Source organism: Eretmochelys imbricata, chromosome 1 (genome assembly GCF_965152235.1).
Source record: "Eretmochelys imbricata isolate rEreImb1 chromosome 1, rEreImb1.hap1, whole genome shotgun sequence".
Taxonomy (NCBI): domain Eukaryota; kingdom Metazoa; phylum Chordata; order Testudines; family Cheloniidae; genus Eretmochelys; species Eretmochelys imbricata.
Window position 1 is genome coordinate 205434297 of NC_135572.1, and position 17411 is coordinate 205451707.

The window sequence follows — 17411 nt, forward strand, 5'->3', positions numbered from 1 at the left end:
CAGTAAGGACTTTATTTATTTTATTTTTATTTTAAGGCAAAATGATCTTCTGTCAGGAGACATTGCATTGAACATTGAGGACAAAAGTAATGATGGCCATACATGAGACCCCCCCCTGTTAAGCTGTAAAAACAACATACTATCAGTGTAATGGTGATGTCATTTTGATGCAAGTCTGGGTAGATAGTTTTATGAAGTTCAGTTCTAGGGTCAGAGAGATAAGTGAAACTTGTAGATTTTTCATATTGATTTTTTGTGACAACATTTTTCAAAATAAGTCTTGCAAGTTTTGGAGAATGAGTCTGACGTGCATGTTAATCTGACAATATTCCATGCATCTTAAATAACAAGTGAATTGTTTTAAACATTGACATAGAGTAGATATTCTTCTGTCCTTGTGGGAGAGAAGATTCTTGTGGGAGGTGATTATTGGGTCTGAGTTGTGGCATTCAGACCTAAACTTTTCCATAGTTTGGAGTTCTTTTGATTTTGGATTTTTATTTATTTATTTATTTTTGGTCCTGTTTTGCTGTAGAGAACCTGCAGGGGCCAGCTGGGAGGCTGTGGGTGTGTTTAGATACAAGGCGATGGTTTGAGTCCATTTCTAGTCATTGGAAAATAATCTTCTCTTTGTCTGTCTATGTGTGTTCTAGACTATTGCTCTGCTTGTTTATTTGACTGGAAAGTTAAACAAAAGGCCATTTCTGATTCTTTGTCCTCTATCCGTGTTGAGCAACTGGAAGGAGGAGCTGGAGAGGTAAGCCTCAGCGATTATATTATCATCTTATATCTTAGCGCTAGGTTTGATCTCGGGGTACAGGTTGGAGGCTGAATCAGGGCTGAGGCTCAGGTTTGGCAAAACCAAAATCTTGCTGCCTTTATATAAGACTTTTCAGCTCAAAATGGTGGAAATCCCATGAGACTGGTAGCTATCACAAGATTTCCCATTTTGAGCATCAGGAGTCATGAGAGAGTAGCCATTCTCATAAGATTTTTGGAATCCTCCAATCAGAACCACAAAATATGATCCAGCCTGGCTCCAAACGCATCTGGGTAGGTTTCGAGTCAGAGACTTGAATCCAAACCCTGTCCTCCAAAACCTCAAGGCATTTGGATCTGAGTTTGCCATTTGGGCCCGTCTCTGGTTTATACACTCTTTGATAGTCTGGGTTCAAAGTAGACTACATCCTTTATTTACATGAAAGTCTCAGCCTAGCTCACTACTTTATTTTTTTTATAATGAAAACAGATTTGCTCCAGGTCTTTCCTATGTGGCATATGCAGGAGACAAGGAGGAAAGGGCCAAGCTGCAGTGGGACCTGAAAGCGCATTCTCATTTCCACGTGCTGCTCACTACATATGAGGTACCTGCCAGCAGGCAGGAGCATTACTTGCTTGCAGGACACAGGTTCATTTTGAGCTGGAGCCTCAGAACAATCACATTTAGTGGAAGCTTCTGCTTGTATTTACCTTCCCCTTCGTCCCATTCAGTGGCTGCTGTAGGATCCTATTCCACATTCCTTACTGAGATAGAACCCTGTTCTCAGTCCTTTTTCTCCAGTGAAACTCCCATTGAAGGTAATAGGCGTCTGAGCTAAATAAGGAGTGCTGAACAGAGTCCATGATTAGGACCCAGTTTTGCTCTTACTGGTGCCAATGGGAGCAGGATTGGAGCCAGCCAGAACTAGATTGGTCTTAGTCGCTGCTTTGGCCTCTCCTGCAGTTATTAAAACAGTGTTCTGTTGCTTAATTATTCCTGAGGGGAAAATAAAAATCTTCTCCATTATAAATCGCTCCTCACGGGAATGATTTAGCACCATTCGTTCAATCCATTTTAAAAAATAAACAAATACATCTACATCAATCTAGTAGTGGTGAAAGGTCCCCATTAGCTTCCACCATCTGATTTCTCTGACCTTCCTTCATTGCTTCTGCCCCTTTGCTTCCCCTGTTTTGTGGTCTCTCGCTTTCTCTTTCCCCTTAGATTGTATCTGTTTGTCCCATGCTGTCCCCTCTGACCCTGCCCACCTTTCCACTCTCGCTCCTCGATCCTGTCTGTGCTATGAGAATACTTATCCCGAGGGCACTAAAGGGAGGGGGACTTTCACACTGGAGCAAGCTTTAGAAAGTCCTACCTATCCATGCATAAATTCACTTAACTAGTATTTCTCTTTGCTTGCTGTTGCCAGTGGTGAGGTCTGTGCTTTTAATAAGGGCTTTCTTCTTGACACAGCCCAGCTTCTCCTCCTTTTTGAAGGTGGACAGTGTGTGTGCTTGTAACATAGCAAGTAATTATGATGCCACAAATTCATCATTATCACTTATTTTAATGCAGGGTCAATGAGGAGGGAAAATGAAACATGGAGGGGAGGTAGATAACGTCACTAGTTCTCAAATGTGGGAAGAAACATTATGTGAGAAAACATGACAGAAGTGAAAAGACCTTGCTGAGAGAGCTGAACATTTTCCCCAGCTTGAGAGTCTCTCTTAATATTTCTTGGTTGAGCTTTTCTGCTTGTGTTTTGTATTGTATTTCCTATGAGACCTAAAACTAAGGTCCTGGCAACTTGTGGTCATTATAGATCCCAGGGCTCTTTCCATAAGAGCAGTTTGGGTGTCTAGGCCAAATTGCAACTCCATTAATTACGTTCCATCCTCTAAATCAGAGGTGGGCAAACTACGGTCCACGGGTCACATCCGGCCCATGGGACCGTCCTGCCTGGCCCTTGAGCTCCTGGCCGGGGAGGCTACCCCCGGCCCCTTCCCGGCTGTTCCTCCTCCCCTGCAGCTGCACCACCACGCAGGCAGCGGGGCTGCGAGCTCCTGCCGCTCTGAGCAACGACTGGGGGAGGTTGGGTAGGAGGTCCTGGGGGCAGGCCCAGCTCTAGGTTTTTGCCACCCAAAGCAAAAAATTTGCCACCCCAAGCTCTGAGAGCGCAACTGCCCAAGCCAAAAAAAAAACAAAAAACCAGGATAGCTGGAATGCCGCCCCTGGAATTGTGCCTCCTCAAGCGTGTGCTTGCTTTGCTGGTGGCTAGCCGGGAGGAAAGGGAGCAGGGGGCGGGGTGGTCAGGAATAGGGGGGGTTGGATAGGGGGTGAGGTCTCGGGGGGCCTGTCAGGGGGCAGGGCAGTCCAGGGACAGGGAGCAGGGCGGGTTGGATAGGTATGGGAAATGTGGGGGGCCTGTCAGGGGGCGGGGGTGTGGATAGGGTTTGGGGCAGTCAGGGGATGGGGTGGGTTGGATGGTGGTGGGGTCCAGGGTTCGGTTAGGGGCGGGGGGTGCCAGGAGAGGGCGGTCAGGGGCTAAGGAGCCGGGGGAGGGGGGGTTGGATGGGTTGGAGGTTCTGAGGAGGGTAGTCAGGGGGGCGGGAAGTAGGTGGGGGTGGGATAGGGGGCGGGGGCTAGGCTGTTTGGGGAGGCACAGCCTTCCCTACCCGGCCCTCCATACAGTTTCGCACCCCGATGTGGCCCTCGGGCCAAAAAGTTTGCCCACCCCTGCTCTAAATTCTTCCTGCAGTTTCAATTCTCTTTCACTTTCTCTCCTATTCTGTTGTGTAGTCTTGTTGTATGCTGTTAAGTAGCTGCCATATTCCACTCAGGAAGCAGCTGCAGTTCAAGGGTTGGTGAAGTGATCCTTGTCTGTGAACTGTTTATATATCAGTTTGTTATATTAGTAAATAACTTGAGGATATCTTATGTTGAGAGGTGCTATGTAACTGTAAGGCATTGTGTGTAACACTGATTTTGTTTGATTACAGATATGCCTGAAAGATGGAGCATTTCTAAAATTGTGAGTTTATTTTTATTTTCCTAGAATTTATATAGTAGGTCTGTCAACAGTCTGTCTAGGCACATTGATATGAGGTCCCAGTTCTGTTGTTTCACATGAGTCATTGCACTCTTCTTTGATTATTAGAATTTTTCTTCGAGCAACATTTAGTGAAGGATCTTTTCACTTTCAGCCACATTGTACATGAGCAATCCTCCCCCCCAGCCGCTAAAAGAACAATTTTCAAGCAGATGAAAAAGTAAATGTTGTGCACTGGTCACACGTAACGGGCATAAAAGGAGCGAGTGGACTTTTGCTCCTAGGGAGCAAGCAATAGCACCAATAGAAGATAGTACATAGAGTAATATTCTGGTAAAAGTGGCTGCATTGGTTTAGATCAGTGGTCCTCAACCTATTTATCATTGTGGGCCGCAGGTTGAGACCCACGGTGCCCCCACAACCCTCCCACAGACCCCTATGCCTAGCGTCCCCCGCCCAGAGACCCCTCCACAGAGTGGAGCCAGGAGGGGAGCCCCAGGTGCTGGGGCAGGCAGCAGGGACCCCGAACCCTGCTGTGTGGGGCCAGGCAGCAGCCCTGACTCCAGACCCCGCTGTGCAGGCCAGACAACCTTTAGCACACAGCTGGGCCGCATGTGGGTTGAGAACCACTGGTTTAGATTACAGATACAAACTCTGACGAAAGTGAATTGCGTTATCATATGGTTAGGATCATAACCTAAACTGTATCACATCACATTGCCAGTCCAGAGGATTCTGCTCTTTGAGTAGTTATTTCACTTTCTGGTGAGATCTGTATTTTATTAGTATAACCAATTAGCGGCAGGTATTTCTGTCGTGATCACAGAAGATTTTACAAAAAGAAAAGGAGTACTTGTGGCACCTTAGAGACTAACCAATTTATTTGAGCATGAGCTTTCGTGAGCTACAGCTCACTTCATCGGATGCATACCGTGGAAACTGCAGCAGACTTTATATATACACAGAGAATATGAAACAATACCTCCTCCCACCCCACTGTCCTGCTGGTAATAGCTTATCTAAAGTGATCATCAGGTTAGGCCATTTCCAGCACAAATCCAGGTTTTCTCACCCTCCACTCCCCCACACAAATTCACTCTCCTGCTGGTGATAGCCCATCCAAAAGTGACAACTCTTTACACAATGTGCATGATAATCAAGTTGGGCCATTTCCTGCACAAATCCAGGTTCTCTCACTCCCTCACCCCCCTCCAAAAACCCACCCCCATACACACACAAACTCACTCTCCTGCTGGTAATAGCTCATCCAAACTGACCACTCTCCAAGTTTAAATCCAAGTTAAACCAGAACATCTGGGGGGGGGGGGGGGTAGGAAAAAACAAGAGGAAATAGGCTACCTTGCATAATGACTTAGCCACTCCCAGTCTCTATTTAAGCCTAAATTAATAGTATCCAATTTGCAAATGAATTCCAATTCAGCAGTTTCTCGCTGGAGTCTGGATTTGAAGTTTTTTTGTTTTAAGATAGCGACCTTCATGTCTGTGATTGCGTGACCAGAGAGATTGAAGTGTTCTCCGACTGGTTTATGAATGTTATAATTCTTGACATCTGATTTGTGTCCATTTATTCTTTTACGTAGAGACTGTCCATAATGCTGCACTTGTACTTGGGAAGGGATTTGGATATCTTATAACAACAATGCTGATGCCTTATAATACAAACACTTAGTTATGAATTCTGGAGGCAATCCCATCTGATGAATGCTTCAGGGACTCAGTCAGAGTTAAAAAAAAAAAAAAAACTGCCCCACCCCATCCTTTCAGCCTCAGTTCATAACTAGTCAGGTGTACGATGGGGCTCCTCTGAAGCACCAAGTATTAGCCACTTCTAGAGGCAAGATACTGGGCTTGATGAACACATCGTAGAATCCATGTCTTGAGCTGATAATTAACACACCATGAAACATTTTGTGTGTATTGTAAAAAAAAAAAAAAAAAAAAAATAAATCCATGGAGAATGCAGTTCAGTCCTCTTCGTTCCAAATGACTTTCTGCTTAATTCTGTACCATTCTGTGTAATTTACACCACCAGCGCAGTATGTAGAGTAAAGAATGTCGGGGGTGTTAAGTGATTTGCCTGTTATCACATAAACATCAGCCTCAGGACCAGTCTCTTGGTTCTCAGGCCAGTGCTTAACCCACAAGACTTCATTTCCCCTTCAAGAACTGTCACTCAAATTCTTTGAGCCTGGATTGTTCCATCTGAAAAATATGGCTAATAATAATAATACTTCACATGTTTTCATCTGTAGATCTCGGAGCACATTAGAGGTGGGTAGGGATGCAGTCCAGCCTGCCTTAAGAGTGTGCTTTACAAGCTTAGCAAAACAAATGATATACTGTATATCCTCAGTGCATGATTTTCAAAGGCTCACTTGGCCAAGTGGAAAGCCGCCTTCCTTCATAACAAGGCTGTGACGTACTTCTCAGTCAGGTCTGTTAACCTGCGAAAAGGCCGGCTTCTACCCCAGCTGTTCAAAAATAGTTCTCAGGAATATTTGTTTATAATGGAAAAAAGGTGTAATTTTTTTTTTTTTTACTCCGTGAAAAGCAGTTGAACTGTTCCCCCATATCCCCACCCTCATTTTATCCCCAAAAGTTCATCTTTGGGCAGACACACAGCCCCGGGAAGTTTTAGGCTTGAAAGGTGACTGTTGCAGAGAGTAATGAGAGGGGAGAATGGAAAAGGTTTTACAACTTGAAATATAGAATGCTATGAGGTATCCATTACACCAAGAAATACACATGAGTGGCAAACGTTAGGTGAAGATCTGATTTCCGCCCTCCGCCCCCTATGATATTCAGAGGATTTTAGATCCTGGGTCTTGGTTGAGGGCCATCTCCAGTATAGATGTAGAGAGACCAGCTAATACTGACCTCTTCATATTGTCAAGAATTATTTGAATTTTAACTGAAAACAGTACTTTCTATTAATTTATTTTACAGGTTTAACTGGGCTGCTCTGGTTGTGGATGAAGCCCACAGGTTGAAAAACCAGAACTCACTGTTGCACAAAACCCTTTCAGAGGTAAAAAAGAGCCCAACAACCTTTTAGCAATTAAAGGACTTTTCTCCCCTTTAAAGGGTACGGGTTCATTATTTATGTCATCACTAGCCCTCATCGTGTTTGTTCATCTGTGGGCCTGATCCAGTTCCTCTCAAAGTCAGTAGATAGGCTCCCATTGTCTTCAGTGGCAGATGGATTGAGCCCTATGCTGCCAATGGATTAGAACAGGGAACTTGTCTCACATTCTGACTCACGTTTGGGCTTCAGAAGTTTGAGGAATGTGAGAAAAGGATTAATATAAAGAAGCCGTAAATGGCGTGGAACTAAATCACAGCCAGGTGACAATCTGCATCAGGAGTCTGTATTTCTGATATGAATTATTAAAAACAACAAAGTGAGGTAACCGTGAATTTGGAAGTCTTGTCCGGTGGTGAGTGCAGGGGACCATGAGTCATGATTCCTCAGGTCTATTTCCATGGTCTTGCTATGTGACCTTGGTTAAGTCACTTCTCTTCATTGAAGTCAGTGGAGTTGTTCTCCATTTACCCAGGTGTGCCAGAACCAAATCTGCCCCAGTAGGAGCACATCCAATATGCCCACGGCAATATTTTCTATTATTTCTGATCAGTTTTGTTTCTAGTTCCAGAATGGTCATTGTTAATGCTAAAAGATAACCCCAATCCCACCTTCATTCTGCTCACCTAGGTCCAATTTTTGAACTTGGTGGGAATTTTGTGAAGTATTAAACTTGCCATAATGATAGCCGTGTTCCCCAGTCTAAGTACAGGGAATGCTGCAAATAGCACAGTGCAGATAAATATCAACATTATGAGAGCTGCTCTGAAAACAGGAAAGCAGAGTGTGGATTTTGTGTAATTTCATTTTGGTGTTTTGATTTTTGTAGAAATGTTCCAACCAGCTCTAGTTATTTAACACAGTGCACATGGTTTGTGCATATCGTGCGACAGAGATCAAGAGTTTAATGGCACCATATTTGGCCTTCATTCTTCCCTTGCTCATACATGTTTTGTGGTCTGGTGTCACTCCATTAACTTCAGAGGAGTTGCACCTGATTTACAACAGAGTGTTTGAGAGGAGAATCAGGCCCTGTAAGTTTGTTTATTACTCCAGATCTTGAGTTTGCTGGCTTCCACTGAAGTTGCAGAGTTCTGCAGGTACCTCTCTACTAACTGTCAGATTTTGGTTGTGTGGGAGAGTAGTGAAGGGGGTTTGTGTGGTAAGTGACTTTTCATTCCACTTGCATGTTGCAGTTCATTTTACTTTGTCTTTGCTTATTTCAGTTTTCAGTGGGCTTCAGTCTCCTGCTCACCGGCACTCCTGTTCAGAACAGTCTCCGTGAGCTGTACTCCCTGCTCAGTTTTATTGAGCCTGACATCTTCCCTAAAGAGCAAGTGGAAGAGTTTGTTCAGTGTTACTGTGGGATTGAAAAGGAGAGCAAGCCAGGCAAGTAATGAGTCATAAAACGTACTTGAGGGTCAGTGCTGTAAGCTGGTTAAAGCAGGGGATTGGGTGTTGGGACTTTGGGGTTTGCTTTCTCTGAAACTGATTAGCTATGAAACAATGTGGCCTACATCAGCATGTAGGTGCTTTCATATGTGTTTAGGTACCTACCTTTAGGCAGCCACGTTTGCTTCAGTTTCTCCTTCTATAAAATAGGGAAAATACTTACATCGCACAAGATGGGGTGAGGTTTCATTAACGTTTGTATAAAAAATAAAGTGCTAGAGACATTCCTTTACACTTAATTCATTTATTGCAACGTTTTTTTCCAAATAGCCAAAGAATTGCACAGTCTTCTGCAGCCCTTCTTGCTTAGGAGGGTGAAGGCTGAGGTCACGGCAGAGCTGCCTAAGAAGGTGGAAGTGGTTCTGTATCATGGGATGTCAGCCCTGCAGCGAAAATACTACAAGGCTATTTTGATGAAAGATCTAGGTAATTAGAGCATTTGGGGGGTTGGACCTAATCAGTTTATTTAAAAGCAAATTAGTTCCCTTTTGTAAATCCATGCGCTCTTGTAGTGAAATAGGAGATGCATTAGCATGCTCTGAATGATTGTGCTGAGTTCAGTTTTCTGAATGATCATTTGATAAGCAAGTAATATTAAAATTGGGGATTAGTCTGAGCCTCAAAATTTAAAGACTGCTGCAAACTTTCCTAAGGTTCATGGCTGTTTTGATTCTGGGCTTTTGGTTTGGTCCACTGGTATTTGGATCTGCACTTTCCCAAAGTGTGGAAGCAGTCAATCTCAGGATTCCGGTTTGGGCCGACCTCTAATTAAAATACAATTAAAGATCTTCAGAAATATCTTTAGTATCACCAGTTAAACCATCCTTCAGTCACATGTGTTAACACCCACCCAAACACCCTTGTAAATTCTTCACCTTCATAACAAACTCCCTTGTACTTCTAATATATAACCAATCAAAATGAGCACACCATTTCTGCTAAATTACACTCAGATGTTCATTCCTTATTCTGATCTTATACACTTTCCTGTGTGAATGCTACATTATGCTGTGAGGGACGAAGGCGCAGGAGGTCTGGCCTAGCGGTTACAGCTGGGCTGAGGTCTGCCCACCAGGGACGGTAGTCGACACGCAGGAGGTGGAGGGATCTCAAGAGCCAGATTCAATAAGCAAGAGTCAGGGTCAAAATCAGGCTGGAGTCAGAGGCCAGGGGTAGTACCAGGTTAGAATGGAGAGTCAGGAATCCAGGTCAGAGTCAGGCTGGAGTCAGAGACTGGAGACCGGGAGATCAAGCAAAGTCTGGCATTGCAGCAGGGTGAAATCCATGTGGTTGTCCAGACAACTTCCCGGGGGAACCCCTGGGGTTAAATAAGGTGCTGGGCCAGTCAGGGGGCTGCAGGGTACCATCACTCTGGGTCTCTTTGGCAGCACTTCCTGCGGTGCCTACTCTCCATAGTGCTCCCAGGCTGTACCTCTGCATGGCCTCCCAGTGGCACTGTGGGAATATCAGGTGTCCCAGGCTCTGCAGACCCAGCTTCTAGTCCCTGGGTCCTTATATCTACAAACTACCAGCATGCACATGTCTGCAGAGGCTATCTATTATGTAGCACTGGAGAAGCCCTTGCTTGTCCTAATGACCTTGCAAAGACACTCCGCTCATCTGGTGCTACTGCTTGGCACACCAGAGAGCTGAGGCCACAGTGCCAGGGGAGCCTTTCAAGTGCTGATGGGGAGTGCAGAGGGAATGTGTTTGCCCCAGGCCACCCCTGCAACAGACACGCACAATCTTCTTCCCCTTCCACTCTTAGCCTCCTTCATACATCCCCTTGTAACCTCCGCACAGCCTCCCCAAAGCCCCGCTGAGCATCACTTCTCCCTACAGGCCCACTCATTCTTCTGGCCCTCATCCTCATAGTCTCCCTATGGTTCTGCTGTCAAGAGCTGAGACAGCAGCACCAAGCTTCTTATGGAAAGCTCAACATGCCATACCCTCTTAGAGCCTCGCCTCTTTCCCCTCCTCCGACCAGCCTGTCTCTCTGGTCCCTTGCAGACTCTGAGCAGAGCTGGGAAGTAAGGTTGGCAGCACCAGAGAACACAGGTGGTGGCTGTGCAGATCTTGACGCTGTTGCCAGCTTTTCCTTCCAGTACCCACATGCGTTATACCAAGTAACTTGATTTGTTAATTTGGAAAATGTTAAATCCCTGAGCTGTGTGAAGTGGCAGGGACTGTGGCTCTCTAACTGGGGTCTCAGGGAAAAATTTCCAACAAGATATCACTTTTCAGTGTTTCCTCTGCCAAAGTGGGTAAATATTTGACCAAGAAAATATGAGCGAAAACTCAGTTGGTGCATGAAGAGGGAGTGTGTTAAATTTGGAACCTAAATTTGAACAGTAAAGTGTACCATTGAGACTTTTCCCTGTAGAGCTATGCTCGGTGTCCAGATAATTCCAATCACTACATTTACAGTGTATCCCCAGAGCTCTTGTTGAATGGGTTTGCCATTTCATTTTTGTGTTTCAGATGCATTTGAAAATGAAGCAGGGAGGAAGGTTAAACTTCAGAATGTCTTAATTCAGCTTCGAAAGTGTGTAGCCCACCCATACCTATTCAGTGGTGAGAAAGAACTCTTCTCTATTTGAAAGTAACCAAAAATTATCATAGGATATGAGCCAATTTTCTTCAAACATGGCTTGTTTTGTAGATTTCATTGACACTTAAAAATTGAGTCAAGCCTGAAGATTGTATGTAAGGTTGTATGATAAATTACAATCCATATTAATTGACTAATAGTGATATATAAAGGGGACTCTGTTTCAAGGATAAGCCTATGTCAAGGCTGAGCTTTCAGCCTTAACTCTGCAGTTGTTTTCTTTTGAGTGCTTAATTTCTCAGCCTTAGCAATGCATTCACACTAGTTTGTTGACATGGAATCATTACTATAGTGTTCCTACTAGATAGCAAAGCACTGTCAGTTTTGAAGCCGGAATCCAGGTTATTACCTAGTTCTGTTTAGCCACAGATGTGCAAATTGTGAATTACCATACATGACACTGGGGTAACTTGGGGTGACCCTGGAGGCCCTCGCTATCGTTGGTCTGCTACTGGCACTGCTTCTGAGACTTTCTTCCCTTCCAGGTGTTGAACCAGAGCCCTTCGAAATTGGAGACCACCTCATCGAAGCCAGTGGGAAACTGTGCTTGTTAGACAAACTCCTTTCTTTCTTGTATGCTGGGTATGTGGTTTTACTGTGCTTTACTTGTGGGAGTCTAGATAAGCCTTACTGGGAAAAGCAAACTAATTTATCCATGACTGTTACTCACATACACCAAGAAATGAACACTGCAGTGTTCCAGTTAATTGATGCTGAATTACTGACCTCTCTACAGAAGTAATTACAATGTTGCAGCTACATTAAGGATGACCAAGGAACCTTAAAAGGTTTGAAGCTTCCTTTTAAAGAGCCCAGAATACTGGCTGCTTCTCTGTATTTATTCAAACCTCTTCTGTCTTCCAAGTTTGGGCTGGAAATCCTGGAAGAACAAGTTATCTTACATGATGTCTGATGCTTCTGTTTTGGCCACAGATTCCAAGAGAACAGACTTTCATGCTGTGCTTCGGTTCCTCTGGGCCGAGGAAACACAAATATGCAGTCAAAATGAAAAATAGTCATGGGGGGGGGGATCCCCAAACCTAAGAATTGGGACAAATCAAAGCCTGGAAAACACACATGCCAAAGATGTGGGATTTAAGATCCTGACCCAGATTCTGGAACTTAACTTTGGTGGCTTCAGAATCTGGAATTGAAGTTTTAGATACTTGCACCATCTCCCAGGAGAGAGCTAACCAAACCAGGACACACTTCAAATCGCCTTTTGGTGCAGGATGTGAGACAGTTCCTCCTCCATGATGCAGAGTGATACCAAACAAGAGAATCTTAACTAGTATGCAGTTCCCCTCTGACAGCTTCCTTAGGAAGTCCTTAAACAGACATTTTAAAGCAAAAATGAAACTTTTAAAGTGGCTGGGATGATTTTGCTTCTCTGCTGTACAGCAGTGTTGGGGAGCGAGACTGTGTGTGTGTGTGCGTGCGTGTCTCTCCGTCCCTGGGTCCTGTGCCACAAAAACTCTCAGGACCCATGGGCCTGCTGCACCTAAAAAATGATGCTAGACAGTATCAACTGGCTTGAATAGAATGCTGTCACAGTATAAGGCACACGGTACAGGTCTGGAAGTCAGGAGACCTGAGCTCCAGCTCTGCCACTAACTCATTCTGTGATCTTGGCAAGTCATTTTACATTTGAGGAAACTGAAATCACACAATGCTTGGATTAAAAATACTCCTCTATATTAAACTAAGCGAACCTTGTCTATCCCTCTGCTACAAAAGGTACATTGAAGTTACGGGATTTCACTTTATTTCTGCAGTGGTCATCGGGTCTTGCTGTTTTCTCAGATGACTCGGATGCTGGATGTTCTGCAAGACTACATGGACTATAGAGGTGAAATACTTGTATTCTTGGAGCAGCTGTCTTGGCATATTTGTCTTTTGTCAGCTACAGTGATGCTGTACCCGACTGATCCTTGCATGACAGAGGAGGGACCATAATACTGGGGACTTATTTCTAGTAGGCAGAAGGAGTTTTCTTGCTGTGTCTGACTGCTTGTGTGACGTTGGGCAAGTCTCTTTAGTTCTCTCTGCCTCGGTATGATAGGCACCGATTCTGTGGGTGCTCCAGGGCTGGAGCACCCATGGGGAAAAAGCAGCCAAGCTCCCTGCCCCAGCTCGCCTCTACCTCTGTCTCCTCCCCTGAGCGTGCCGCATCCCTGTTTCTCCTTCCAGCGCTTGCCACTGCAAAATAAGCTCCGGCGGGGGCGGGGGGGAACACGGCACATTCAGGGGAGGAGGCGGGGCCGGGGCAGGGATTTGGGGAAGGAGTCCAATAGGGGCAGGGAGGGGGCAGAGTTGGGGCGGGGACTTTGGGGAAGGGGTTGGAATGGGGCAGGGGCAGGATGGGGCGGAGGGTTGAGTACCCACCGGCACCAGGAGAAGTTGGCACCTATGCTATTGCCATCTGTGAAAACAGGATAATAAAGATGTTATGAGGTTCAATGAGATCAGAGAGCTTTGAAATCCTTGAATGAAAGACAAGCGAAGGCCAAACCCTCTCCCTCACTCCCCCATCCTCTTTGCTATATGATTAGGGTAAGATTCTGCTTTCTAATACCTTAAACTAAATGAATGCAGGTTTAGTGGTCATAGGATATATTCAGTCCTTGTGTCAGTGAGTGCAACACTGTTAATTTCAGTGGAGTTACAGCTAATTACCCAAGGGCCTGAACTTGGTTTATAGCACCCTGACATTTCATGGTGATACAATGCTATTTGTTTTACACTGTGCCATGATGCAAAAGTCATCCTGTAGTGGTGCTGGCTCCGAAGAGCCCTGTGCTTCAGGACTCTCGCATATGTTCTGATCTTAGCTGCAGAGCTATAAATCCAAACTCCAGTGAAATCAGTAGATGTATTCCTGATTTACACCACTGTGAATTCAATAAAAAGCAGGTCATGTAGCCTACACCAGGAAATGAACTTATTGCTGAAAACCGTTGTTAGCAATATGTCCCCTTGAAAATCATGTAAGTGCAAGGGTAAGCAGGATCCCATCATTTCTGGCAATGTTACCAGACGTGTTCTTGAGACATGAGATATTTTCTTTCATTTCAATCCATGAGGCTTTGTGCCAGGGGTCAGCAGCTTTTCAGAAGTGGTGTGCCAAGTCTTCGTTTATTCACTCTAATTTAAGGTTTTCCGTGCCAGTAATACATTTTAACATTTTTAGAAGGTCTCTTTCTATAAGTCTATAATATATAACTAAACTATTGTTGTATGTAAAGTAAATGAGGTTTTTAAAATGTTTAAGAAGCTTCATTTAAAATGAAATTAAAATGCAGAGCCCCCTGACCGGTGTCCAGGACCCAGGCAGTGCGATTGCCACTGAAAGTCCGCTTACGTGCCGCCTTTGGCACGCCTGCCATAGGTTGCCTACCCCTGCTTTATGCCAACTCTTTCTCATGAGAGAGGCTTTTATTTAGCGTTTCTTGCCATAGACAACTAATAACGTAGTCTAAAGCTGAACATGAGGCCAAATCCTGTAGTCCTGACTCAGAAAAGCTGGCATCGAAGTCAGTGAGAAAGGACTGTATGCTTTGGCCGATAATGCGGGGCCAGTTGCCAAAGTGGCCTGATCTAAAACAGGCCATTGTACCAGCGCTCTTCTGCTTTGGCTCGGAATTTTTCTACTCTGCTTCCAAGCAGCAAACTAAAACACAAGAGTTTCTGCTGCACATTCAGTTCTGGTGGCCCCTGCACTCAGTGAGTATGGAGTAACTCCATTGCAGTCAGTCTAATTAATTGGATTTACATCAACAGGGACAGAATCTGGCCCTTCATTTCTGTAGTGCTGGTGGAGCATGAGGGAGCAACAAAGCTACTAACCCCCCTGCCCCCTGAGAGTAGACTAGCAAGGAGCGAAAATAGGAGAAGGTAGATGAAGGAAAGAAAGCCAGAGAAAATCTGGGGAGAATGGGGAGAGCATGGAGAATCTGAGGTGTGGGGTGTTGGTGGAGGAAGACTAATAACAGGGAAAGCAGCTTGTAGAGCAGGGAGCAGACCAGGAGGGCTGGGAAAGGAGAAACCAGCCTGAAGGGGGATAGGGTCAGAATAGTGGTTTCTTGACCAGATGCTGTTCTGTCCCTTTGGAAAGGTTACAGCTATGAGCGGCTGGATGGGTCTGTCCGAGGGGAAGAGAGGCACCTTGCCATTAAGAATTTTGGACAGCAGCCCATCTTTATTTTCCTGCTGAGCACCAGGGCAGGTAAGGCAACTGTGGGAGAGACAAAACTGGAACTATAATCAACCCCTTCCACAATCTCCTGGCCTTTTGCTGTCTTCAGGGATTGACCGGACTTCGGGAAGGTCTGAATTCTTTAGAGAACCCCAGTTTTAATATTCAAATAGGATTTCATAAGGCTTTTAAATAGCATCAGTTAAAAACCATTTAGTCCGTGATAGAATCTGTGTGGAGATTTTTTTTAATTATAGTTTCAGATGATGTGTTTGAATGTGTCTTCTGTGCTCAGGCTGAGACCCAAGTTCAGGATCCTGAGGCCAACATGCAGTTTACAGTGCAGCCCATTGCACGACTTGCTCAGCCCTGGCAGCCCTCCTTGCGGCAGCTCCCCGCCGTCCCCTTGGCCTGGGGAGTCCCCCCTGCAGCAGCTCCCCGCTGCCCCCTCCCTCCCCAGGCCCAGGGAGCCCCCTCCGCGGCAGCTCCCCACCCCAGCTCACCTCTGCTCCGCCTCCTCCCCGAGCATGCCGCTGCTTCTCCCGCCTCCCAGGCTTGTGGTGCCAATCAGCTGTTTGGCACGCAAGCCTGGGAGGGAGAGAAGCAGAGCGGGGCGGTGCTCAGGGGAGGAGGAGGAGCAGAGGTGAGCTGGGGCGGGGAGCGGTTCCCCTGTGCGCCGCCCCCACCCCGTTACTTGCTGCAGGCGGCCCTCCCTGCGCCCCCCTGCCCCAGCTTACCTCCACTCCACCGCCTCCCCCAACCACTTGGCGCCCGAGGCAACTGCCTAGTTCGCTTAGTGGTTGCACTGACCCTGCTAGGAAGGAAGGTGCGTCTCCTGGATAGAGGCAAATGCTCCTCAGCATGTACCTCCTCTTTAGTGGCAGTATATATCTCAAACCTATATTCCGGTTTAACTTGTCTTTTCAGCCCATGAGAGCTAGCACTTCAGAAAGCAGTGACGGGCAAATCTCCAACGTTTTAGTTTGGATAAGAACCCAGACTGTCCACCATCCTCGGGCTTGTATTATTGTACTTGACGTTTCCAGTTTCTGTGACAGAGACACTGGTCTCCGCCAGGACTTAGGGAGATCCTTTGTATTGACACTAGGCAGCCCAGCTGTGTTGGTTGGTCTGCCAGCTAGAGAGCACCATCTGTGTCCAGCAGCCTCAACAAACAATCCTCTTCAGATTGATTACACCTGATTGCTTTTTAGTGCACTAAACAACACGTCTGTTATGAGGCCTGGTGGAAAGCTGGAAGCATAGAAGTGCAAGAAAATGAAATTCAGAAGGTTAACCAAACTTTTCTGAGCCTCATAAACGATTCAGTGTTGGTTTGAGGGATGGAGCAAGGTTGGGTTTATTTTTATTTTATCTGAACTGATCCACCCTTTTGTAGTCTAAACACCGTTTCTCCCTTTATTTCAAGTTGCTAATGTGTGTTACTGACCATCCCCTTTGTTTAAAACTTTTTTTAGGTGGAGTCGGCATGAATCTAACTGCAGCAGATACAGTTATTTTTGTTGATAGCGATTTTAACCCACAAAATGACTTGCAAGCCACAGCGAGAGCTCACAGGATTGGCCAGAACAAGTGAGAAATAGGAACAGAACTGTTTCTTGTGGTGCATTTTGCATCTGATTGCTCACCCTCTCACTAAATGCCACACTAATGCTTCCCTCCCACCCGCAAGTTCTGACAGCAGAGGAGACCTAAGCAGAGCGGTTCGGATAATTGTGGGCGGGGGGAGAGAAAGAGGAGCCATGGGTCCTCAGCATAGTTCCACCTCTTCCCTTCTTTGATCCCATGCAGTCCTGGCCTCCCCAAGTCTCCAGAATCTGGAATTCTGCAGTTATGGAGGGGGGATAGAATGGGAGGTTGGCTGCTCTCTGCAGTGTCCCCTCCTCCTTTTGACCATGGTGGTCGGGTCAGCATCTCCTTCTGCAGCTCTACACGTGCTTTCTCTTAGCTAACTGGGCACCTCGCTGGGTCAGGGCTGACTGCCAGGTTTGGTCCCAGATTCAAGGAAACTGTTCTAATGCAATATAAATGATTAAACTGACTCTCTTCAATTTTGCAAGGCCTGTAAAAATTATCCGCTTGATTGGACGGGACACTGTAGAAGAAATAATCTACCGCCGAGCTGCATCGAAGCTCCAGTTTACAAACACGGTTATCGAAGGGGGGCAGTTTGCTCTCGGAGTACCCAAGTGCCAGGAAGCAGCAGACATGCAGGTAAGA

At 45.8% G+C, this 17411-nt stretch overlaps 1 protein-coding gene across 3 annotated transcripts in view; it reads left to right on the forward strand.

The window, feature by feature from the left end:
* Positions 1–17411, forward strand: part of CHD1L (chromodomain helicase DNA binding protein 1 like) — a 38389-nt gene that overhangs the window by 3812 nt on the left and 17166 nt on the right. Inside the window, exons 3-14 of one of the 3 annotated variants that reach the window (XM_077822611.1) lie at positions 654–757; positions 1250–1364; positions 3760–3791; positions 6777–6858; positions 8139–8301; positions 8635–8790; positions 10846–10938; positions 11461–11557; positions 12751–12824; positions 15090–15200; positions 16649–16763; positions 17252–17405. In XM_077822611.1, coding sequence (XP_077678737.1) covers positions 654–757; positions 1250–1364; positions 3760–3791; positions 6777–6858; positions 8139–8301; positions 8635–8790; positions 10846–10938; positions 11461–11557; positions 12751–12824; positions 15090–15200; positions 16649–16763; positions 17252–17405 — 1296 coding nt within the window. The remainder of the gene's footprint in view (positions 1–653; positions 758–1249; positions 1365–3759; positions 3792–6776; positions 6859–8138; positions 8302–8634; positions 8791–10845; positions 10939–11460; positions 11558–12750; positions 12825–15089; positions 15201–16648; positions 16764–17251; positions 17406–17411) is intronic. The other 2 variants (XM_077822626.1, XM_077822619.1) reach the window with 2 other exon arrangements.